This window comes from Bos mutus, chromosome 1 (genome assembly GCF_027580195.1).
Source record: "Bos mutus isolate GX-2022 chromosome 1, NWIPB_WYAK_1.1, whole genome shotgun sequence".
Classification (NCBI taxonomy): Eukaryota; Metazoa; Chordata; class Mammalia; order Artiodactyla; family Bovidae; genus Bos; species Bos mutus.
This window is the reverse complement of record NC_091617.1, coordinates 131,125,035-131,151,399: the sequence shown is the minus strand read 5'-3', so window position 1 is coordinate 131,151,399 and position 26,365 is coordinate 131,125,035. Positions and strand designations below refer to the sequence as shown.

Here is a 26,365-nt window from a genome sequence, read left to right as displayed (position 1 = left end):
TGAGTCAGAGGTCCAGTTCAGGTGTCACTGGGCTTAACCCAGGTGTTGGCAGGGTATATCCCTTTCTGGATGTTCTAGGGAAGGATTCACTTCCTTGCCTTTTCTAGCTTCTAGAGGCTGCCCACATCTCTTGGTTCATGATTGCCTTCTATCTCCAATGTTAGCAACAACAGGCTGAGTCCTCACATTGCATCACTCTGACTTTGCCTCTGTTGACACACCTTCTCTGTCTCTGTTTTCCACTTTTAAGGACACTTGTGATTACAATGGGCCCAACTAGATAATCCAGGATGGCCTCCCTATTTTAAGGTCAATTGATTAACAACTATAACTCCATCTGCAACCTTAATTCCCCTTTGTCATATAAGGTAATGTTCTGGCAGTTAGGATGAGGTGGGGGGCATTACTCTGCCTACCATGAATGGTTACTTAATAGAGTAACATAGAAGAAAGGGCTTGGGAAGGCAGACCTTGATATGAATCTTGTCTCTAGCATTAACTAGTTATGTCACCCACTAACTGGCAAATTATCTAATCTCTCAGAACCTATTTCCTTATGTACAGAATAGAGATTATAACCTACTTCACAGAATTTACTTGACCTTTAAATGGTAAAGTTCTTAGTATATGCCTGCCACAGAATAGAGGCTAAATAAACATATCTTTATAATTAGAGAACCTAGAACTATATTCAGGACCAAGCAATCCAAAAGGGTACTTCCCAGATGCTTGGAAGCATCTGTGCTTGATATTTCCTGTGGTTTCATTTTTCCTTTAACTCTAATTGGATGGTTACCTCAAAGTTTTTCAAAATCAAACAGTGTATTGATCCCAAATAAACACAAAAAATGAATGAAGACACTTTATTTCACTACTTGTTTCAGCCAGTTTCTCTCCATAGACGACATTTGAACAGGGAACAAAAAGAGAAACACGAATCCTCTTGACTTATCTCCTATTTATTCTTTCACAATCTTCCCCTGGCCATCAAAAACTGTTTCCTCATTTATAGTCAATGAGAAAACTTCAATATTGTTATCTGTGCCTTTTCCTGGGGCAGTTATAGATCTACCCTGCATAAAAGATCAGCAGCAGTTGGTCATCTCATTTGCCTTTCAGCTGTCATAAAGCTGAAGTTAATGACTGACCTGTTGTGTTCAGAACCCAATATTGGGTACATAGTAACTGGCCATTAAAAATGACATTCAATGACGTGGAAAAATGTTTACAATGAACTGATAAGTAAGGGGGGAGTTATAAAGTAGGATACAGTGTTTGATACCACTTTTGTTCCCAGGTGGCATTAGTGGTAAAGTGAAAGTGAAGTGAGCGAAACTTGCTCAGTCGTGTCCAACTCTTTGTGACTCCATGGACTGTCCATGGAATTCTCCAGGCCACAATACTGGAGTGGGTAGCTTTTCTCTTCTCCAGGGGATCTTCCCAACCCAGGGATCAAACCCAGGTCTCCCACATTGCAGGCGGATTCTTTACCAGCTGAGCTACAAGGGAAGCCCAGTGGTAAAGAACTCACCTATGAATGAAGGCAACATAGGAGATTCAGGAGACCGGGATTTGATCCCTGGGTTGGGAAGATCCCCTGGAGTAGGAAACAGCAGCTTGCTCCAGTATTTTTGCCTGGGAAATTCCATGGACAGAGGAGCCTGGAGGGCTACAGTCCGTTGGGCCACAAAGAGTCATATATGTATGAGTGAGTATTTATATTGTACTACATTGGGGAATACCAATTACATTGGTATTCCAATTGTAATTCCAATTATAATTGGTATTCCAATTGTAATTCCAATTGGTAATTCCAATTGTAATTCCAATTGGTAACTCCAATTGGTATTACAATTCTAATGTAATACCAATTACATTGGGGAATACTGCACAATTGCACTCATCTCACATGCTAGTAAAGTAATGCTCAAAATTCTCCAAGCCAGGCTTCAGCAATACGTGAACCGTGAACTTCCTGATGTTCAAGCTGGTTTTAGAAAAGGCAGAGGAACCAGAGATCAAATTGCCAACATCCGCTGGATCATGGAAAAAGCAAGAGAGTTCCAGAAAAACATCTATTTCTGCTTTATTGACTATGCCAAAGCCTTTGACTGTGTGGATACAATAAACTGTGGAAAATTCTTCAAGAGATGGGAATACCAGACCACCTGACCTGCCTCTTGAGAAATCTATATGCAGGTCAGGAAGCAACAGTTAGAACTGGACATGGAACAACAGATTGGTTCCAAATAGGAAAAAGAGTACATCAAGGCTGTATATTGTCACCTTGCTTATTTAACTTATATGCAGAGTACATCATGAGAAATGCTGGACTGGAAGAAACACAAGCTGGAATCAAGATTGCCGGGAGAAATATCAATAACCTCAGAAATGCAGATGACACCACCCTTATGGCAGAAAGTGAAGAGGAACTCAAAAGCCTCTTGATGAAAGTGAAAGTGGAGAGTGAAAAAGTTGGCTTAAAGCTCAACATTCAGAAAACGAAGATCATGGCATCTGGTCCCATCACTTCATGGGAAATAGATGGGGAAACAGTGGACACAGTGTCAAACTTTATTTTTTTGGGCTCCCAAATCATTGCAGATGGTGACTGCAGCCATGAAATTAAAAGACGCTTACTCCTTGGATCCCTTCTCCAGGGGATCTTCCCGACCCAGGAATCAAACCGGGGTCTCCTGTATCGCAGGCAGATTCTTTACCAACTGAGCTATGAGGGCTTCCCTGGTGGCTCAACTGGTAAAGAATATCTGCATAACTGTCAATAAATTTGGAATTAGCAATCTGTCTGTGAGCAGGACCGGTCCTAGGCAGCTTCTGTGATAAAACAGAAGCATGTCTGTCTGGCTTTCTTCTACAAGGATTTTTCACTGTTCTTGTGCTAGTAAACATGGAAAGTATTAGATTCGGTTTCTAAGTGAGAATTACAGTGAGAAACTAATGGCTAATATCCCAGCTGGCCATTGAAGTACTTTATGGGAGAGGCAATCCTAGCTCTACCAAGTAGTAGCCGTCATGAAGTTAGCTATTGTCATTGTGTCCATGTTCCTTGAATTTGTAGTGTTATTTGCTGTGTTATTCAAGAATATGCCTTCACTCTGTCAGTGACACATATTTCCATAACACATAGTGATGCACTAAACCGATGTGTATCTTACAGTAAATCCCAGCCCCGATGTCTTATAGGAGCCTCTCCGGCCATTGTCATAAGTGAGTCTGATTTTGTGTGAGACCATGAAAACTCAGTGTTTTGATTATGCTCGTGCTTATGACAGGAGGTCTGAGAAGGCACGTCTGAAGGTTTATTCCTACCAGTTGTTGTCATTTTTATAGAGTCTTTAAAGGTTGAATCACTGAGGTGTTGCTTCTACACTTGTACTAGGCTGAGTAGCAACATGCCCTTTCTCCCTAAGTGCAGTAAAAGTCATTCCCACTTCCCAACATGTCTGTCTTCTGTCCTCTGGAGTATGTATTGCTTGAGCTCACCACAGCCTGGTAGATGGAAATCGTCAGAATATTCTAGAAACCCTTTTGATTGAAGTCTCTTCAGGAGGTTACAACTGCTGCAAACCTCAGGATTTTACAAAGCACTTTTTACAACCTCAGATAAAGGAGAAGTCAACACTCGTGACAGTCACAGGCTTCTGTGGCCTGTATGTGATCATGGGCTTTGCTTTCTTAATTATCCTGTTTCTTATACCAACTAAGATGTCACTGTATTTTTTTTATCATCACATTATCTTTGATGTTTTTTAGTTATATTATGGATTTTCCTATATATCTTCACTTATTGATGAAGGTCTTATGTTAGTAGTAGTTACTAAAACTGACTTCCAGTCAGTTAGCTGTGGTAGAATAGGAAAAAGAATGACCAACTGTATGTTATTAACATTATATATTAATATATTATTAGTTTTATTGTTTTCAGGCATCCAATTCTAACTTTCTGAAATAAACATTCAGAAAAATCATGTCCTTTGAATTTCCATTTGACTGTATAGGAGCACAGCAATGTGATTACATAAAATTGTTTAGTTTCCATTAAAAAAAAATGGACAGAAGATCCAAACAGACATTTCTCCAAAGAGAATATACAGATGACCAATAGTCATATGAAAAGATGTTCAACACCACTAGTTATTAGAGAAATGTAAATCAAAACTACAATGAGACGCCTCACATCAGTCAGAATGTCTATCATTAAAAAATTCACAAACAAATGCTGGAGAGGGTATGGAGAGAAAGGAACCCTCCTACACTGTTGTTGGGAATGTAAATTAATACAGCCATTATGGAGAACAGGATGGAGGTTCCTTAAAAAAACTAGAAATAGAGCTACCATATGACCTTGCAATCCTACTCCTGAGCATATATCCAGAGAAAAGCATGATATGAAAGGATACAAGCACCCCAATATTCATGACAGCACTGTTTACAATAGCCAAGACATGGAAGCAAACTAAATGTCCATCAACAGAGGAATGGATAAAGAAAATGTGGTACATATGTGCAATGGAATATTCCTCAGGCATTAAGAAGAATGAAATAATGACATTTGCAGCAACGTGGATGGACCTAGAGAGTGTCATACTGAGTGAAATAAGTCAGATAAAGAAGGAGAAATATTGTATGACGTCCCTTACATGTGGAATCTAAAAATAAATGTTACAAATGAACTTGCTTAGAAAACAGAAAGACTCACAGACTTAGAAAACAAACTTATGGTTGCCAGTGGGGAAGGGATAGTTAGGGACTTTGGGAAGGTCACGTATACACTGCTGTATTCAAAATGGATAACCAACAAGGATATATTTTATAGCACATGAAACCCTACCCAATGTTATGTGTCAGCTTGGATGGGATGGGGGTTTGGGAGAGAATGGATACATATATATGTATGGCTGAAACTGAAACTGCCACAACTGTTAATCAGTTATACCCCAATACAAAATAAAAAGTTTAAAGTTTGAAAGAAAAAACAAAGAACACTGGAATGGAATGCCATTTCCTTCTCCAGGAGATCCTCCTGGCCCAGGGATCTGTCCTAAGTAATATATTTGAGTTAGAATGATTCTGTCCAGGTTCTTTGAAATGTCTTTCTATATTTTTATAGAGATTCAGTGTGCCCATTTCACATGCTAGCAAATAATGTTCAAAATCCTTCAAGACAGGCTTCAACAGTACATGAACTGAGAACTCCTAGATATACAAGCTGGATTTAGAGAATGTAGAGGAACTAGACATCAAATTGCCAACATCTGTTGGATCATAGAAAAAGCAAGGGACTTCCAGGAAAACATCTGCTTCATTGACAACACTAAATCCTTTGACTATGTGAATCACAATAAACTGTGGAAAATTCTTAAAGAGAAGGAAATACAAGGCTACCTTACCTGCCTCCTGAGAGGAGAAACCTGTATGCAGGTAGCAACAGTTAGAACCGGACATGGAATAATGGACTAGTTCAAAATTGGGAAAGGAGTATATCAAGGCCATATATTGTCACTCTGCTTATTTAACTTAAATGCAGAGTACATCATGCTAAATGCCAGGCTGGATGAATCACAAGCTGGAATCAAGATTGCTGGGAGAAATATCAATAACCTCAGATATGCAGATGATACCTCCCTAAGCTAAAAGGAACTAAAGATCCTCTTGATGAAACTGAAAGAGGAGAGTGAAAAAGCTGGCTTAAAATTCAACATTCAAAAAACAAAGATCATGGCATCCAGACCTATCACTTCATGGCAAATAGATGGGGAAAAAGTGTAAACAGTGGCAGATTTTTTTTTGTTCCTTGGGCTCCAAGTAAATTTCTGCTGCTACTAGGCCACTTCAGTTGTGTCCGACTCTGTGCGACCCCAGAGACGGCAGCCCACCAGGCTCCCCTGTCCCTGGGATTCTCCAGGCAAGAACACTGGAGTGAGTTGCCATTTCCTTCTCCAATGCATGAAAGTGAAAAGTGAAAGTGAAGTCGCTCAGTCGTGTCCGACTCTTTTCGACCCCATGGACTGCAGCCTACCAGGCTCCTCTGTCCATGGGATTTTTCAGGCAAGAGTACATAACTATAAGACATGAAATTAAAAGATCTTGTTCCCTGGAAGAAAAATTATGCAAACCTAGAGAATGTATTAAAAAACAGAGACATTACTTTGCTAACAAAGGTCTGTATAGTCAAAGTTATGGTTTTTCCAGTAGTCACGTATGGATATGAGAGCTGGACCATAAAGAAGGCTGAGTGCCAAAGAACTGATGCCTTCAAATTGTGGTGCTGCAGAAGGCTCTTGAGAGTCCCTTGGACAGCAAGGAGAACTAACCAGTCAATCCTAAAGGAATCAGTCCTGAATATTCATTGGCAATACTGATGCTGAAGCTGAAACTCCAATACTTTGGCCACTTGATGTGAAGAGTCAACTCAATGGAAAAGACCCTGATGCTGGGAAAGATTGAGGGAAGGAGGAGAAAGGGGCAACAGAGGATGAGATGGTTGGATGGCATCACAGACTCAAGGGACTTGAGTTTGAGCAAACTCTAGGAGATAGTGAAAGACAGGAAAGCCTGGTGTGCTGCAGTCTGTGGGGTTTGAAAGAGTTGAATGGGATTTAGTGACTAGACACAACAACAAGAGATTCAGTTGGTTTATCATAGGAGATTCCTAGGTTGTATGTATCTTCTTTTTCCCTCCTTTAGTTGAATTTGCTTATGTTGGTTCTTTTATAATCTGAGTATTTAAAATCTTATACAATTAACTTTTCTTGCAGCCCCTTATTTACATCTTCATAAAAGTGTTCAGTTTCATGATTTGTTTATAGACTTATTTCATTTTGATCATTTACTACTTACACACAATGTGAATATTATCACACCTTCTAAGAAGGGCAGACATTTACTTCTTCATGGTAAATCCCTCACTTCCTAAGTGTGACTGATTTAAGAAAGGGCATGTTCTTTACTTTCTACTCTGTTATTTCTCACTTATCATTCTTGTCTTTCAAATCCTACTTTGTTAGTTTGTTTAAGAACTAATTTTCTAGTTCCAGAGGTTGGAGCTTAAAAGGAGGTTCTTTTCCCACTAAAACAGTAGGCTTTTACAAAAAGATATAGACTCAAAGAGTATTAATAAAATACAAGCAGAATTAAATGATGCTCATGGGTTGTGGTGGAGAAGAGAGAGAATTTAAAGAGAGATGTTAAAGGTTATGCTAGGCAGGGTTCAGCACAAGGATGAGTGGACTCATGCTCACAGCCTTTGGAGCATCAGAATATGGTCCCCTTTTTCATCAGTTTGGAGGGAGAATGGCTTCTTTCAGTAGGTCTCAGAAGGTATGTTTAATAGCACAGATCCTATGCATATCGTGATATCTCACAATATCCCAGAAAGATGGTTGTTGGGTCTTCCCTTTCAGGTGACCAGTTAGGTATGGTCTTTTTATTTTCATTCAGGGGCAAGACTGTCCAAGGGTTCCAGGGTAATAAGGTTTCTCAGGACTTGGCTTCTCAGGTATAAGGTAGTAACCTATCAGTTTCTGATAAATATTTAGTTCAAAGCCAGTCTGACTCATGAGTGTCAAATATCACATCAATGCCTACATTTAAATCACTATCTTATAATCAAGTTGCACTAGCTAGCTTTATATCTAAGACTTTTTACTATTTTAGGGGTTAGTCTGCTAACTAAAGAAAGAAGTTCTTATTACCAAGTGCCATTTGCCTTAGGCACCATAAGGGTTATGTCTAAGGATTCCCACTAAAATGATAGGGATGCAATGTTAATATTTTCAACTTTAGGACAGAAGTGATCTTGGGCCTCATGTTGTGGGATGTAGCATAGGAAAGGACCTCTTTTGGATACAAATACTGCTTTCAGGTTTGAATTGTGCCCATTGTTCAAGCAGATACCAACTATGTATCCTTTTAATCCATTTATGCCCAGCATTTCAAGTTGATACGTTTGTAGCTGGCGAGGCTAGTCTTCTGGTCCTGTTGTTTCACATTCCTTCTGCTCAGGGGAGTTGCTTTAGGCAGCTGAAATGGACATTTCTGCCTGGGAGGAGGACATCCCCATATAAAGTCAGGGGCCCTGGAGCCATGAAATTAGTTCAGATTCCTCATCTCTGTCAAGAAGGAGGAGAAGTTGAGTTGGCACATTGGTCAGAATAACTTAGAGCAGGTAGTAGAAAGTTGTGATCATTGAATTACATGGTGATCCCTCATGGGAGGGATATCAAAACACTAGATATGTGAACTCATTAAACTGACAAACTGATTTTGAAGTGAGTTGAAAGATCCCAACAATTATCATCTAAAACTCTTTATTTTAAAATAGACATAGTTATTGCTCTATTTGGTGGCAGAGCTAGAACTCAAAATCAACATTTTTGACTCCTAAATTTTGTATCTCTAGAAAAAAAATTTTGGTTTTTCTCTTTCTCCTCTTTTTTTATTTGTAGGTTACATATACTTAAAGCCCCAGTTCAGGCATCCTTTCCACCTGGAAATCTGCAAAGATCCTCCGTGTTTGGGTTTAGATGCCTTTTGTATGTGCCCTTTCCTGTATTCAAGTAGTTACTTGCATTATTGACTTCTAAAAATATTAAATTTGATTTGCTTGCTCTCTCTTCCACTAGTTTTATTTATCTTTCTACTTATAGAGCCTGGAGTGGTGCTGGGGACATGGTGCCTTATTATTTACTGAAATGTTCACAGGTTGAATGACTTACATGTGCACAAATGTAAGTACTAGTCAGGATTCCAGATTCTCTTCAAGAATTATACTCACAAAGCCTGAAATTAAATGAAAATTAGAGAGAATGAATAAGATCTTGAGCCTTCCCTGGTGGTCCAGTTGTTAAGGTTCCATGCTCCCAATGCAGGGGGCATAGGTTCGATCCCTGGTAAAGGAAGATCTCACATGTTGAATGGTGCAGCCAAAAAAACCAAAACACCCAAAATCTTTATGTATCCCTTTAGTATAAGACTGACTTCTGCATCAGTGGGATACAATATAATATTAAAGGTGTTGAGATATACCTGGAAGATATCAGGTACAGACTAATCCAGTGACAGAAATGAAATAGATGACACAGTTCAAATAATACTTTAAAATATGCAGTTGGACTAGGATTAAATACACTAATCTGTGCTTAACAGGATGTTGAATAAAATTTTCTTCTTCATTCATATATATGTATGTATACATATATATATATCTCTCAAAGTGATTCAGTTATATACATGTGGATATATATGTATATACATATATCTAATGAAATTATTTTGCTGTACACCAGAAACTAAAACATTGTAAATCAACTATACTTATTTGAAAACAAAACAAAAAACTTTCCTCTTACCTCAGAAGTAGAATCCAGGATCTCACAACAAGGGACAAAATGTCCGACTTCAAAAGCCAATCAACTTGGTCCAAATATAAGAGGACTTTAAATTATCATTAAGACCATTCCTCCTTCCCATTCCTTAAAACCCTGGAAAGGAAATAGGGTGTTCCAGTTATCTATTGCAGGTAACAAGTCACTCCAAAGCTTTAGTAGCTTAAAATGACAACACTCATTTTACTATCTGTCATGGTTTCTAAGATCAGGAATTTGGAAATACCTTGGAAGGGCAATTCTGACTCAGGGTCTCGTATATACTTAAAGTCAGATGAGTGGCTGGACTTGGAACAGCAGGGGCTGGAGCACCTGGGGGCTGACCAGGAATTTCTCTCTGTTCAGTCTCAGGACCTCTCCATGCGGTTTCTTTACATGGCTCATTTGAGCTTATTCACAGCATGGTGGCTTCTGAGCAGTCAGACTACTGACCTGCTAGCTCAGAGCTCCAAGCACAAGTGCTGCAGCTAGGAAGGCACAGTTATATGTATGACTTAATCTCAGAAGTAATAACAAGTCACTTCTGCCATACGCTACTGGTGAAATAGTCACAAAAGTGGGGCTACTTTTAAAGGGAAGGAGCATAGACCCTACTTCTCTATTTAATAATGTCAAACTCACATTAAAAAAAAAAGCTAGATATGTAGTATGGGAGATATGAGATTGGTGGCTCTGTTTCGAAAACACAATCTGTCAAAGGGGTCATATCTGTTATGGGTCCTTGGTCTAAGAACAGTGTTGTGCTTTTTCCTAATGGGGAGGGGAGAGGGCTATTCCCCTTTAAAATCTACTGAGGGTGAAGGTTGCTGCTGCTGCTAAGTCGCTTCAGTCCTGTCCGACTCTGTGTGACCCCACGGACTGCAGCCTACCAGGTTCCTCCGTCCATGGGATTTTCCAGGCAAGAGTACTGGAGTGGGGTGTCATTGCCTTCTCCAGAGGGTGAAGGTTATCAAATCATTATTTACAACGACTGGGTATGCTTTCTTCCTCCAACTGAAAGTCTGCTTAGACAGCACATTTTAATTTGCTCTTTACTTGCTCGAGCAAAGAGAAGTAAGATTGGAGAGAAGGGGGCAGTGGTGAGTAGCTGATATAACACTCACTGGAGTGGTAAGGATATACGACTTTCCTGGGGTCAAGTGAATACTGTTGGTGCCTCACTAAGAGAACTTCCCAACAGGCAAGAGAACCCAAACAGCAAAAACCTGTGGCCCATAGCAGCCTACACCAGGGCTTTGTGCACTGGGGAGACTAAGTAACTGATGCAAGATAACCTGCATTTGGATGTCTACAACCTAGAGACTATCAGTGGCCTTTTAGAGTTAGTACAGAAACAAAGACAACAACCCAGCAGAATTTCACCGTGTATTAGAGTCAGGGTTCAACCTGAGACACAGAACCAGTAGGATATCTATTGTAAGGAACTGGCTAATTGTCAGGGCTGGATAACGAAGTCTGTGGTCTGTAGGGCAGGCAATCAGAAAGCAAAGATCAGGAGCATGCTGGAAACCATGAGAACAGGCCAAAGCTTCTTGTCCACAGGTAGTAAGGAAGGAAGGTCATGAGAAGGCTGGAACCCTAATGGCATGAACTATTTGTAATTTCTGAGGTCATGGAAAGCCTAATCTCTTTTTGAAAGAGCTTACTTGTTTAGGTCAGAGGTTAACCCACTCCAGTATTCTTGCCTGGGAAATCCTATGGACAGAGGAGCCTGATGGGCTACAGTCCATAGGGTTGCAAAGAGTCAGACACAACTGAGTGACTTTCACTTCACTTCACCCAGGATAGTCTTTCTTTTATTAACTTAGAGTCAGCTGATTAGGGACTTCTGTCACATCCACAAAAACCTTCATAGCAGCACATAGATTAGTGGTAGATTAAGTAACTTGGGACTGTAGTTCAGCCTAGCCAAGTTTATACATCCAAAAGCCATCACACAGCAGCAACCAATGTCTGAGATATGTGTCCTTTCTCTTCCTCTCTCTGCCAATACACCAGAGAAGCTGGAGCCTAGCTCCTTTCTCTCAGAAAGAGTAAAACAGCAGAATGTGTCCTTCCCCTATTCACGCTCCTGGGACTAGAAATCTGGCTACAGTGGGAAGGGAAAAGCTTTGATGGATATAAACTACAATTTTAACAATTTTCAGCAAATAGGAAGTTATGAGATGTCATTAAGATACTTGCTGAAAAAAAGAAAAAGATACTTGCTGACTAGCAAGGAAAGGCAATTTAACAGCAAATTTGGGTACAATGACTGCAGATAAAATTCCACTGAGTTGAGACAAGTAAATAACAAAGTGATGAGATTACAAAAATTAGAACTATTGCAGCTGTTAAATAAGGAAAAAAAAAAAAGTGGAGTGGTCAGGGAAGGTGTATTTCTAAAAGGCAGGATTTGGACTGGGCCTTCTTAAAAGATGAGCAGTTTATAAAGTGGGAGCAGAGAGGAAACTAGTAGGAATAAAGACTTAAGAGAAACATGTAATGTGGGGTGTCAGGACAGGGAGAACACTGGAGTGAAGTCTCTGTGTTAAGGAGCTAAGTATTGATAGGGGCAAGGCTAGGCAGGATCTTGAGAGCTAGGCAGAGGAGTTGAGACTCGGTGAGGTAGTTGGTAGGAAATAGTGTATGTTCTTGAATGGGAAAAGCTTGAGGGAAGTTTTTTGTTTTGTTTGAATCTTTTAAAGGCATTAATGTGACAGTAGTATAATATAGTTGGATTTTAGAAGAGAAGGACTAGGATTCAAGGGGACTAGTTAGGATGCTGTTGCAATATGCTAGATGGGAATTTGCAAAAATCTGATCCAGATTCAAAAGCTAAAATAAATTGGAGGAGAAAGGAAAAGTCTGAGAAATATTTCAGAGACAAAAACAATAAAATAAATGACCAAATGGAATGTGATGGCAGAAAGAATAATTGAGTGTTTCTTGGTTTCTAGCTTGGGAAATTACAAAGATAGTGGTATTTCAAACATAAATGAGGAATTTAGGGACAGAAAATCTATTTGGGAGACCAAGACTGTTAATTCAGTTTGTGACTAAAGCTAAAGTAATGATTCAAAGTGGAAATATCCTGATAAAAGTTGAAAAAAAGAGAACATCCAGATTAGTTTAATAGCATTATGCATGAAGGACTGCAAGTTGGAGATCCAGGCCAGGGACTGAAGGGCTTGGAGGCACAGGTGGTGTTTTTTAAAATGACTCTTCCAACTGAAGGTAGTGTCATTTACAAGAGAAACGAATAAATAGGAACAGTTGGTTTACCCAGATGGTGTTAAAGAACAAAATGGGATTTGATTTCTGGACTGTGGTTTAAGATCCTGGAACTGATGAGTTTTTGGCAATGAACAAGGGAAATATGTCATGAAGACAAAAAATAAAAAGGTTTCCTTTTTAAATTTTTTTGTTTTGGGGGGAAGAAATCATTGGGAAGGAAATAGCAAATTGTTCTTGGGGAGAGGGAAAAGAACTAAAGAGAACTGAACGAACAAATACTGGTCTCAAAGAAAGAATAAGATTGTAGAAGACATCCAGTGTTTCAAAAGGGTTAATTATAGGTGAAAGGAAGCTGAATTTATTAATATTCTTTGAGATTTTACTATATGCTAGCACCATGGCAAATCCTTCATACAACATGGACATCTTTCTACATCAGTAAAGATCGGCATTATTATTTTAAACAGATGCATAGTGTAGTATGGAGGGTCATTCTGGTGTGCTACAATGAAGTCTTCTATTCATACATTTTCCCAACATTTTTATGTGCTCTCTTTTCTCAATACCAGATGAACTTTAAAAAAAAATGTAAACAATTATCATGATTCAAATAATATATTAAAAAGTATACAAAATGTTTTCTATTATTTCTGTCCCACCTCAATGATTATTAGTTTCCTTGTATGTTTCCATTAATTCCTTAATGTTGTACTTTTTATATTATATAAACAAATATAAATATGTACTCTTATTTTTTCCTTTCTTAAAAACACATAAGGTAAAAAGCATCTTGTGTTCATCTCTTTAGGTAAAAAATCTAGATGTGATATTGCTGAATTGAAGGGTAGTTTCAGTTAGAATCTTAAACCTATTGCCCAGTTGCTCATCAGAAAAGTTGTATATACCAACAGTGCATGAATGTCACAAAATCAAAAAGAAAATTTTATTTTCTAGTTTCAGTATTCCATATATCTGAAGATGCATGGGAATCCAGAATAAATGTTTAAAAAGTCACAATAATTCATAATACTAGTTTTTGTATCATACAGAAGTGATTATACAAAACATTTGGACTTAATAACTTATAGACAAATGACACAATCAGAAGGAGAGGTTTGATCTACCTTGTTATTTATTTTTTTTGTGTTTATCTTATTGGGTTGATAGAGAGGTAGGAATGAAAAAAATGGAAAAAATCAGTTATTATTTAGAGAAATACAGTTTAATGAGACAAAGAATAATCATGATGAGAAACTGGGGCTGGCTTAGGATGAGAGTGAAAAAAGGGTAGACAATTTCATTGGAGCTTGTATACTGATAAGGCATATTGTTGGATCATCTCTTCCTATTACTTTAGGAAAAAAAAAAAAAAAACTCCTGTTACAACCTCTGCTTTCTATTATTGAATTGATGCATGAGATTATAATGGAATTTAAAGCTATAATTCAACTGATGAACATGTACATTTGTCTTTTTTCCTTCTTAAATAGAATTGATTGCCTGGAGAAATGGATACTTCTCCTCCAAAAAATATCCAGTTAAAAAACGGGTGAAAATACATCCAAACACAGTAATGGTGAAATATACGTCTCATTATCCTCAGCCTGGGGATGGTGGATATGAAGAAATCAATGAAGACTATGGAAGTTTTATGGAAGAAAATTCAAAGAAAGGCCTGCTCAGTGAAATGAAAAGAAAAGGAAGAACCTTCTTTGGAACCATGGATACCTGCCCTCCAACAGAAGACCCAGTGACCAATGAAATTGGACAGTTCCAGAGCTTTGCAGAAAAAAATATTTTTCAATCCAGAAAAATGTGGATAGTGCTGTTTGGATCTGCTTTGGCTCATGGATGTGTAGCTCTTATCACTAGGCTTGTTTCCGATCGTTCCAAAGTTCCATCTCTAGAACTGATTTTTATCCGTTCTGTTTTGCAGGTCTTATCTGTGTTAGTTGTGTGTTACTACCAGGAAGCCCCCTTTGGACCAAGTGGATACAGACTGCGACTTTTCTTTTACGGTGTATGCAATGTCATCTCTATCACCTGTGCTTATACATCATTTTCAATAGTTCCTCCTAGCAATGGGACCACTATGTGGAGAGCCACAACCACCGTCTTCAGTGCCATTTTGGCTTTTTTACTTGTAGATGAGAAAATGGCTTGTGTTGACATGGCTACAGTTGTTTGCAGCATCGTAGGTGTTTGTCTTGTCATGATCCCCAACATTGTTGATGAAGATGATTCTTTGTTAAATGCCTGGAAAGAAGCCTTTGGGTACACTATGACTGTGATGGCTGGACTGACCACTGCTCTTTCCATGATAGTATACAGATCCATTAAGGAGAAGATCAGCATGTGGACTGCACTGTTTACATTTGGTTGGACTGGGACAGTCTGGGGAATATCTACTATGTTTGTTCTTCAAGAACCCATCATCCCATTAGATGGAGAAACCTGGAGTTATCTAATTGCTATATGCATTTGTTCTACTGCAGCCTTCTTGGGAGTTTATTATGCCTTAGACAAATTCCATCCAGCTTTGGTCAGCACAGTACAACATCTGGAGATTGTGGTAGCAATGGTGTTGCAGCTTCTAGTGTTACATATATTTCCTAGTGTCTATGATGTCTTTGGAGGGGTAATCATTATGATTAGTGTTTTTGTCCTTGCTGGCTATAAACTTTACTGGAGGAATTTAAGAAGGCAGGATTATCAGGAAATACTAGACTCTCCCATTAAATGAATACTTGATTATTACCTTGTTAATGTTCAGTTACTAATAGGTACACTGCCATTTTAATGTTCACCCATAAATGGTTTTTGTGTTTGTATAACTGACAGAGTGCTATATATAATTAATATATGCAGATGTAGAAAAATTTAGTCTTCTAAATATTAAATTATGTGGAATATCATGAATCTGGTCTCTTTGCTGTTAACAATAAAAGGTAATTTTATTATAAAATTATTATTTATTATAAATAATAAAAGGTGGTAGAGAATGTCAACTTTTAGCACTAAAGAACATAAGACTTGAAGAAATGACTCCTTTCCAGTGGAAATTCAGCAGTCCTAAATATTAAGAAGTTAGAAAAAATGTTCATGTCCAATGTTCTATAAGTGTTCAACAAAAATCCTTCAATATTCAGAACTCTGTAAGATGAAATGCTGAATACCAAGCCCTGTTTTTGTCGTCTGTTTGCATTAGGGAACTAGAGATGATTGGGCTGGGTAAAGTAGCTGGAGTTGAGGCAAGAAAGAGGAAACAAAGGAAAGGAGTTGGTTTTTCACTGGCAATGGTGGTCATCCTACCTTAGGAGAGGAAACTGTCTTCTTGCTCTGGCCATATTAGGCAATGCGTAGGAAATGGAGGTAGGGAGAATATGGATTCCTGCAAGCTCTACTTATGCCCTTTTGTGCCGTATGGTGTGAGACTGAATGCTGCAGGAGGGTCTACTCATCCTCAGTTATGCCAGTCTCTTCCAAACCTGCCCTTGTTTATGATTTTGTAGCAAGTACATGTGTGAGGGGCAGCAAAGGTACTCCTTACTCCTGGAAAAGACACTAACGGTGATCATTGTACAGCAGAAAACTGAAAACTTCGTGTACTGGATTCTTTTCAAAAGAGCTGCTGCTGCTGCTAAGGCGCTTTCAGTCGTGTCCGACTCTCTGCGACCCCATAGACGGCAGCCCACTCCCAGCAGAATTTCACCGTGTATTAGAGTCAGGGTTCAACCTGAGACACAGAACCAGTAGGATATCTATTGTAAGGAACTGGCTAATTGTCAGGGCTGGATAACGAAGTCTGTGGTCTGTAGGGCAGGCAATCAGAAAGCAAAGATCAGGAGCATGCTGGAAACCATGAGAACAGGCCAAAGCTTCTTGTCCACAGGTAGTAAGGAAGGAAGGTCATGAGAAGGCTGGAACCCTAATGGCATGAACTATTTGTAATTTCTGAGGTCATGGAAAGCCTAATCTCTTTTTGAAAGAGCTTACTTGTTTAGGTCAGAGGTTAACCCACTCCAGTATTCTTGCCTGGGAAATCCTATGGACAGAGGAGCCTGATGGGCTACAGTCCATAGGGTTGCAAAGAGTCAGACACAACTGAGTGACTTTCACTTCACTTCACCCAGGATAGTCTTTCTTTTATTAACTTAGAGTCAGCTGATTAGGGACTTCTGTCACATCCACAAAAACCTTCATAGCAGCACATAGATTAGTGGTAGATTAAGTAACTTGGGACTGTAGTTCAGCCTAGCCAAGTTTATACATCCAAAAGCCATCACACAGCAGCAACCAATGTCTGAGATATGTGTCCTTTCTCTTCCTCTCTCTGCCAATACACCAGAGAAGCTGGAGCCTAGCTCCTTTCTCTCAGAAAAGAGTAAAACAGCAGAATGTGTCCTTCCCCTATTCACGCTCCTGGGACTAGAAATCTGGCTACAGTGGGAAGGGAAAAGCTTTGATGGATATAAACTACAATTTTAACAATTTTCAGCAAATAGGAAGTTATGAGATGTCATTAAGATACTTGCTGAAAAAAAGAAAAAGATACTTGCTGACTAGCAAGGAAAGGCAATTTAACAGCAAATTTGGGTACAATGACTGCAGATAAAATTCCACTGAGTTGAGACAAGTAAATAACAAAGTGATGAGATTACAAAAATTAGAACTATTGCAGCTGTTAAATAAGGAAAAAAAAAAAGTGGAGTGGTCAGGGAAGGTGTATTTCTAAAAGGCAGGATTTGGACTGGGCCTTCTTAAAAGATGAGCAGTTTATAAAGTGGGAGCAGAGAGGAAACTAGTAGGAATAAAGACTTAAGAGAAACATGTAATGTGGGGTGTCAGGACAGGGAGAACACTGGAGTGAAGTCTCTGTGTTAAGGAGCTAAGTATTGATAGGGGCAAGGCTAGGCAGGATCTTGAGAGCTAGGCAGAGGAGTTGAGACTCGGTGAGGTAGTTGGTAGGAAATAGTGTATGTTCTTGAATGGGAAAAGCTTGAGGGAAGTTTTTTGTTTTGTTTGAATCTTTTAAAGGCATTAATGTGACAGTAGTATAATATAGTTGGATTTTAGAAGAGAAGGACTAGGATTCAAGGGGACTAGTTAGGATGCTGTTGCAATATGCTAGATGGGAATTTGCAAAATCTGATCCAGATTCAAAAGCTAAAATAAATTGGAGGAGAAAGGAAAAGTCTGAGAAATATTTCAGAGACAAAAACAATAAAATAAATGACCAAATGGAATGTGATGGCAGAAAGAATAATTGAGTGTTTCTTGGTTTCTAGCTTGGGAAATTACAAAGATAGTGGTATTTCAAACATAAATGAGGAATTTAGGGACAGAAAATCTATTTGGGAGACCAAGACTGTTAATTCAGTTTGTGACTAAAGCTAAAGTAATGATTCAAAGTGGAAATATCCTGATAAAAGTTGAAAAAAAGAGAACATCCAGATTAGTTTAATAGCATTATGCATGAAGGACTGCAAGTTGGAGATCCAGGCCAGGGACTGAAGGGCTTGGAGGCACAGGTGGTGTTTTTTAAAATGACTCTTCCAACTGAAGGTAGTGTCATTTACAAGAGAAACGAATAAATAGGAACAGTTGGTTTACCCAGATGGTGTTAAAGAACAAAATGGGATTTGATTTCTGGACTGTGGTTTAAGATCCTGGAACTGATGAGTTTTTGGCAATGAACAAGGAAATATGTCATGAAGACAAAAATAAAAAGGTTCCTTTTTAAATTTTTTTTTTTGGGGGAAGAAATCATTGGGAAGGAAATAGCAAATTGTTCTTGGGGAGAGGGAAAAGAACTAAAGAGAACTGAACGAACAAATACTGGTCTCAAAGAAAGAATAAGATTGTAGAAGACATCCAGTGTTTCAAAAGGGTTAATTATAGGTGAAAGGAAGCTGAATTTATTAATATTCTTTGAGATTTTACTATATGCTAGCACCATGGCAAATCCTTCATACAACATGGACATCTTTCTACATCAGTAAAGATCGCATTATTATTTTAAACAGATGCATAGTGTAGTATGGAGGGTCATTCTGGTGTGCTACAATGAAGTCTTCTATTCATACATTTTCCCAACATTTTTATGTGCTCTCTTTTCTCAATACCAGATGAACTTTAAAAAAAAATGTAAACAATTATCATGATTCAAATAATATATTAAAAAGTATACAAAATGTTTTCTATTATTTCCTGTCCCACCTCAATGATTATTAGTTTCCTTGTATGTTTCCATAATTCCTTAATGTTGTACTTTTTATATTATATAAACAAATATAAATATGTACTCTTATTTTTTCCTTTCTTAAAAAACACATAAGGTAAAAAGCATCTTGTGTTCATCTCTTTAGGGTAAAATCTAGATGTGATATTGCTGAATTGAAGGGTAGTTTCAGTTAGAATCTTAAACCTATTGCCCAGTTGCTCATCAGAAAAGTTGTATATACCAACAGTGCATGAATGTCACAAAATCAAAAAGAAAATTTTATTTTCTAGTTTCAGTATTCCATATATCTGAAGATGCATGGGAATCCAGAATAAATGTTTAAAAAGTCACAATAATTCATAATACTAGTTTTTGTATCATACAGAAGTGATTATACAAAAACATTTGGACTTAATAACTTATAGACAAATGACACAATCAGAAGGAGAGGTTTGATCTACCTTGTTATTTATTTTTTTTGTGTTTATCTTATTGGGTTGATAGAGAGGTAGGAATGAAAAAAATGGAAAAAATCAGTTATTATTTAGAGAAATACAGTTTAATGAGACAAAGAATAATCATGATGAGAAACTGGGGCTGGCTTAGGATGAGAGTGAAAAAAGGGTAGACAATTTCATTGGAGCTTGTATACTGATAAGGCATATTGTTGGATCATCTCTTCCTATTACTTTAGGAAAAAAAAAAAAACTCCTGTTACAACCTCTGCTTTCTATTATTGAATTGATGCATGAGATTATAATGGAATTTAAAGCTATAATTCAACTGATGAACATGTACATTTGTCTTTTTTTCCTTCTTAAATAGAATTGATTGCCTGGAGAAATGGATACTTCTCCCTCCAAAAAATATCCAGTTAAAAAACGGGTGAAAATACATCCAAACACAGTAATGGTGAAATATACGTCTCATTATCCTCAGCCTGGGGATGGTGGATATGAAGAAATCAATGAAGACTATGGAAGTTTTATGGAAGAAAATTCAAAGAAAGGCCTGCTCAGTGAAATGAAAAGAAAAGGAAGAACCTTCTTTGGAACCATGGATACCTGCCCTCCAACAGAAGACCCAGTGACCAATGAAATTGGACAGTTCCAGAGCTTTGCAGAAAAAAATATTTTTCAATCCAGAAAAATGTGGATAGTGCTGTTTGGATCTGCTTTGGCTCATGGATGTGTAGCTCTTATCACTAGGCTTGTTTCCGATCGTTCCAAAGTTCCATCTCTAGAACTGATTTTTATCCGTTCTGTTTTGCAGGTCTTATCTGTGTTAGTTGTGTGTTACTACCAGGAAGCCCCCTTTGGACCAAGTGGATACAGACTGCGACTTTTCTTTTACGGTGTATGCAATGTCATCTCTATCACCTGTGCTTATACATCATTTTCAATAGTTCCTCCTAGCAATGGGACCACTATGTGGAGAGCCACAACCACCGTCTTCAGTGCCATTTTGGCTTTTTTACTTGTAGATGAGAAAATGGCTTGTGTTGACATGGCTACAGTTGTTTGCAGCATCGTAGGTGTTTGTCTTGTCATGATCCCCAACATTGTTGATGAAGATGATTCTTTGTTAAATGCCTGGAAAGAAGCCTTTGGGTACACTATGACTGTGATGGCTGGACTGACCACTGCTCTTTCCATGATAGTATACAGATCCATTAAGGAGAAGATCAGCATGTGGACTGCACTGTTTACATTTGGTTGGACTGGGACAGTCTGGGAATATCTACTATGTTTGTTCTTCAAGAACCCATCATCCCATTAGATGGAGAAACCTGGAGTTATCTAATTGCTATATGCATTTGTTCTACTGCAGCCTTCTTGGGAGTTTATTATGCCTTAGACAAATTCCATCCAGCTTTGGTCAGCACAGTACAACATCTGGAGATTGTGGTAGCAATGGTGTTGCAGCTTCTAGTGTTACATATATTTCCTAGTGTCTATGATGTCTTTGGAGGGGTAATCATTATGATTAGTGTTTTTGTCCTTGCTGGCTATAAACTTTACTGGAGGAATTTAAGAAGGCAGGATTATCAGGAAATACTAGACTCTCCCATTAAATGAATACTTGATTATTACCTTGTTAATGTTCAGTTACTAATAGGTACACTGCCATTTTAATGTTCACCCATAAATGGTTTTTTGTGTTGTATAACTGACAGAGTGCTATATATAATTAATATATGCAGATGTAGAAAAATTTAGTCTTCTAAATATTAAATTATGTGGAATATCATGAATCTGGTCTCTTTGCTGTTAACAATAAAAGGTAATTTTTATTATAAAATTATTATTTATTATAAATAATAAAAGGTGGTAGAGAATGTCAACTTTTAGCACTAAAGAACATAAGACTTGAAGAAATGACTCCTTTCCAGTGGAAATTCAGCAGTCCTAAATATTAAGAAGTTAGAAAAAATGTTCATGTCCAATGTTCTATAAGTGTTCAACAAAAAATCCTTCAATATTCAGAACTCTGTAAGATGAAATGCTGAATACCAAGCCCTGTTTTTGTCGTCTGTTTGCATTAGGGAACTAGAGATGATTGGGCTGGGTAAAGTAGCTGGAGTTGAGGCAAGAAAGAGGAAACAAAGGAAAGGAGTTGGTTTTTCACTGGCAATGGTGGTCATCCTACCTTAGGAGAGGAAACTGTCTTCTTGCTCTGGCCATATTAGGCAATGCGTAGGAAATGGAGGTAGGGAGAATATGGATTCCTGCAAGCTCTACTTATGCCCTTTTGTGCCGTATGGTGTGAGACTGAATGCTGCAGGAGGGTCTACTCATCCTCAGTTATGCCAGTCTCTTCCAAACCTGCCCTTGTTTATGATTTTGTAGCAAGTACATGTGTGAGGGGCAGCAAAGGTACTCCTTACTCCTGGAAAAGACACTAACGGTGATCATTGTACAGCAGAAAACTGAAAACTTCGTGTACTGGATTCTTTTCAAAAGAGCTGCTGCTGCTGCTAAGGCGCTTTCAGTCGTGTCCGACTCTCTGCGACCCCATAGACGGCAGCCCACTAGGCTCCTGTGTCCCTGGGATTCTCCAGGCTAGAACACTGGAGTGGGTTGCCATTTCCTTCTCCAACGCGTGAAAGTGAAAAGTGAAAGCAAAGTCGCTCAGTCTTATCTGACTGATACTGACCCCACGGTCTGCAGCCTACTAGGCTCCTCTGCCCATGTGATTTTCCAGGCAAGAGTACTGGAGTGAGGTGTCATTGCCTTCTCCTTTCAAAAGAGCTAAAAGTCTGTAAAACTGCATAAGGTAGCGTTAATTTGGATCCAATCTGGGAAGTTTTTACTAATTTAGTACAAACAAATGTTGATATGTTACTGGTTATTAAGTTATTGTTATTGAGCTATCTTAACTTCAGATTGGAGAAGGCAATGGCACCCCACTCCAGTACTCTTGCCTGGAAAATCCCACGGATGGAGGAGCCTGGTAGGCTGCAGTCCATGGGGTCGCTAAGAGTCAGACACGACAGAGCGACTTCACTTTCACTTTTCACTTTCATGCATTGGAGAAGGAAATGGCAACCCACTCCAGTGTTCTTGCCTAGAGAATCCCAGGGACGGAGGAGCCTGGTGGGCTGCTGTCTATGGGGTCAGACAGAGTCGGACACGACCGAAGTGACTTAGCAGCAGCAGCAGCAGCAACTTCAGATACACTCATCTATAACTTTCCTATGTGATGCTATGGCTCAGACCCTGCAAACTACATTTTTCCTATGCCAGCTGGTATCTTGCTAGGTTAGAGGTGATAGCTGCTCTCTGTAGTTACCACATCTGGGCTACTTCAGTGTTCCCTTTTTGCTTTTCCAGTCCATCAACACCCAGTGGTAAGTTCTCTGTTGTAATATCTTGATTTCTGTTCTCTTGACTAACATGCCTTTGGACAATAACCCAAAGGAACCCAAAGCCATTTGTAGGGTGTTTGTGTTTTTGGGAAAATGTTAACATTCAGATTTTCCAGGAATTACTGGCTCTCAATAGAAATTATGCAAATTGAAGCAAAGAAACAAAAAGATTTGAAAAAAATGAACAGATCTTGGAATGACCTGTACTAAGGAATAAGAAATTTAGCATAAATTTAAGTGTAGTCAGAGAAAGAGAGAACAGGCAGAAAAAAATACTTGAAGAAATGCTGGCCAAGAGTCTTCCAGATTCAATAAAAAGATACAATAATCAGCAATCCACACATCCAGGGAAATAAGTGAACCCCCCCCCAGCAGCATAAATACAGAGAAAATCACACCTAGAAACATAGTGTAACTGCTGATAAACTAAGATAAAGAAACAAATCTTAAAAGCAGCCTAACCTACAGAAAAACAATGATAAGAATTACAGCCAGCTTCTCATCAGAAACAGTGGAGGCCAGAAAGCAACAGAATGACAGTTTAAAGTGCTGTTAAGAAAACCCTTTGATGGCTTCTCATTGCCTATAGTATAAAAACAAAGGCCCTTAACTTGCATAACCCACTCTTGCTTACACTTTGTCATCTTTTGCTCTAGCAATATTCTGCTGTTGCATACTTCCTTTTTTAAAAAACTAAAAGAAATATTTTTATGAAGGCCTCTCTATGTGAAAAGCCCTTCTCTTCTTTGCCTACTTATTTACCTTGACTAGCCTAATCACACACACACTTCCCCTCGCATTGTGGCTTAATGTCTCCCTGTAGACATCTATTGCTGCATTTACTATACAAATAATAAATATCAGTTTAAATGTCATTCTCTGACATTGGATGGAGCTCCTTTAAGACTGATTTTTAGATCTCTGGTATGTATTGTAGTGCTTAACACAGAGTGAACCCAATAAATTTTTGTTTAATTAATTCCCATAAAAGAGTAATACTACTCAACCCAGAAAGTGAATTTAGCTACCAGGGTTCACTAATTTCAACACTTCATAGTCAAGACTGTGATTAGTGACTTCTTACTGATTTAGTAGGTAGGATTTTGTTTTTGTTTGTTTTGCCCTATGTAGTCCTTACAGTGATATTAAACCAGATCATTCTCTCTAATCATTTCTACAAGTCCTCAATAGTTTCCTGGGAAAAGTCTTGCGACACGGAGGCTCATTTTCCCTTTCCTTGTCTTCCCAAATTCTTTCCTTGGGGATGAATGAAGTGAACTACCTATATGTTCTTATCCTAGATTGATTAGCTACCTTTATCTGAAACCCCATTTCTAGTCCATAGGTCATAAGTTTTGACCTAAATGTTGTTGCCTGATTCTGGCTAGTCCACTCAGAACTAATTAGCAGGGTTGATTCCCATTTTTGGTTTGAGTTCCGCTAAAAGAGAGGAAGAAGAAGTCAAGCACATGTTTCTATTTGGAAGTAGAGGAGACAGTGTGAAAGGTCTCTGGGACAACACCCACCCCTTACAAACATGGGCTCCATACTTCTAAGTACACTATAGAGCAATTCCATACATGACTTCCTGTCTATCTACCCCAATGCTTTCCTCTCATTGCTGTTTCCTTATTTTTATTCTTCAATTCCTTCTCTTTCTATTGTATTTTTTTAGTTTTTCTTTCTTTCTTAAGAGTTTCTGGTAAGAATAGGGTGATAAGGGAACATTTAAAGAAAAGTTAAAAGGAAAACACGTATTTACAGGAAACTAAAATCCTTCTATGAAAAAGTTCTCTCCCTTACTTCTTCTATTACTTAAACAGATGGCACACAGTAGTTAAGAAATCTGGATCAAAATCTCACAGTCTGTTCGGATCACTGACCCATTCAAAATACATAATCCCTTACAAAATAAAATCTAAAGTTAAACGACTTCAGCGTATTTTTTTTCTGGGTTTATTTTCCCCATTTATGGAAGTGGTCTAAGCTACCTGATAGCAAGGACTATTTTACCTGTTATATTTGTATTCACATTCCCCTACTCACATCACATGTTAAAAAACTAAAGTTGAACTGAGCCAGGTGTACCTAATAGTTTGTTGTGTGAAACTATTTTGGAGAAATAGTTTCAACCTCTTGACAATGGGCTTATACAGCTTCAAAAATGAATGAAATATCTCAATCCATAAACTTTATAAGATGTATCAACAAATAAAACTATTGGGCTGCTATAACAAAATGCCATAGACTGGGTGGCTTAAACAACAAAAATTAAACTTCTCACAGTTTTGGAGATTGGAAGTCCCACGTCCAGTATGCCAGTATGGTTAGTTTCTGGTGAACGCTCTCTTCCTGGTTTGCACATGGCTGCCTTCTCACTGTGTCTTCCAGTTGTGAGGACAGACAGCAAGACAGTGTCTACGTCTCTGCAGTCAGTTCTTATAAAGGACACTAATTCTATAGGATTAGGGCTCCACTCTTAGCACCTCAGTTAACCTAAATTATCCCTGAAAGGCCTTGTCTCCAAATACAGTCACATTGGGGAGTTAGAGCTTCATTTCAACACAGGAATTTTGAGAGGGGACACAATTCAGTCCATAGCAGCCATGATAAAATATACAAAGGTATTTAGATCCTTAGAATAAATCCAAAATCCACTTACATTATTGACTTTAGATCCTAATTACAGGATATAGATGGAGTTGCTGCCCTGATTTGAGTTTACAATCCCGGTAGGGTAGGGAGGTCTTCCCAGGTGGTAAAGAATCCCCTTGCCAGTGCAGGAGACTCTGGCTGGATCCCTAGGAAATGGCAAAAGGCTCCAGGATTTTTGCCTGGCAAATTCCATGGAGAGAGGAGCCTGGCGGGCTTCAGATCCATGGAGTCGCAAAAAGTCTGGCTCTTTCAGCAGCTGGATGGGGAAAACACCTGTGCACTTTGCAAGCTTCCCTGGGCGGGAAACGCCTAAGCAGAGCCACAGAGATGGCTGGGGAGGAAGAGGCAGGTGATGGGGTCTGAAGCTCCGGCGTGGAGAGAACCGACTTACTGATGGCAGGTGTCTGGGGCTGGGCCGCTAAGAAAGGACAGACCTGTCACCGAAAGTTACTGTCCTCACAGCAAAGCTACCGCAGCCAAGAATGGAAGCTATCCACGCACCAGGGCGCTTCGAAGGCCCTCAGACTCAGCTTATTTTCATTTGCGGTTCAAGTTAAGGACACGTCTTACATTTTTCTCCCAGGACTTTACGTTCAGGCCTTTTTGTTTGCTTTTCATTTTCTTTCCCCGTCCCTAAGAACTTTCTGCTGGTAAGACCTTCTTCAGGTGCAGAAACCAGAAGGAAGCTCCCAGAGCAGTTGGGGCTTAACTCGGAAAGCAGTCAATTTTGCTGTGGAATCTCCCGTGGCGCTGAGGAGGAAGGTCCCAGAATAATCAGCCAGAGACACAGAAGCAACAATACCCAGACGCAGGCAGGGCGCTTGTCTCTCTCACTCCTTCTCCGCGGAGCAGCCTCAGCGCTACACCCAGCACAGCAATTGATTGACAGGCGGGCTCGCCCAATCCCAGAGCGGCGAAGACCGCCCTCGCGTCAGTGATAGGAGGGAAGGGGAAGACTGAACCTATCATATTGGGCAGGAAGGTGGGTTTCCTGTC

The 26,365-nt window shown here is 38.9% G+C and overlaps 2 protein-coding genes and 1 long non-coding RNA gene across 3 annotated transcripts in view; 2 read left to right on the top strand and 1 right to left on the bottom strand.

The window, feature by feature from the left end:
* Positions 1–20,936, top strand: part of LOC102280272 (solute carrier family 35 member G2) — a 41,786-nt gene extending 20,850 nt beyond the window's left edge. Inside the window, 2 exon segments of the mRNA XM_005889893.2 lie at positions 19,672–20,578; positions 20,581–20,936. Coding sequence (XP_005889955.2) covers positions 19,690–20,578; positions 20,581–20,924 — 1,233 coding nt within the window. The 5' untranslated portion in view covers positions 19,672–19,689 and the 3' untranslated portion in view covers positions 20,925–20,936.
* LOC138988915 (uncharacterized) lies at positions 750–26,246 on the bottom strand. The gene is made up of 4 exons (XR_011465179.1): positions 25,377–26,246; positions 9,372–9,503; positions 8,739–8,802; positions 750–8,132 (listed from the first exon to the last, which is right to left on the bottom strand). It is a non-coding gene; the product is annotated as an uncharacterized lncRNA (long non-coding RNA).
* SLC35G2 (solute carrier family 35 member G2) lies at positions 14,132–15,378 on the top strand. The gene is given in 2 exon segments (XM_070375917.1): positions 14,132–14,144; positions 14,147–15,378. Coding segments are annotated over 2 exon segments (1,233 nt in total). The 3' UTR covers positions 15,367–15,378.
* Positions 26,247–26,365: the final 119 nt, after the last annotated feature.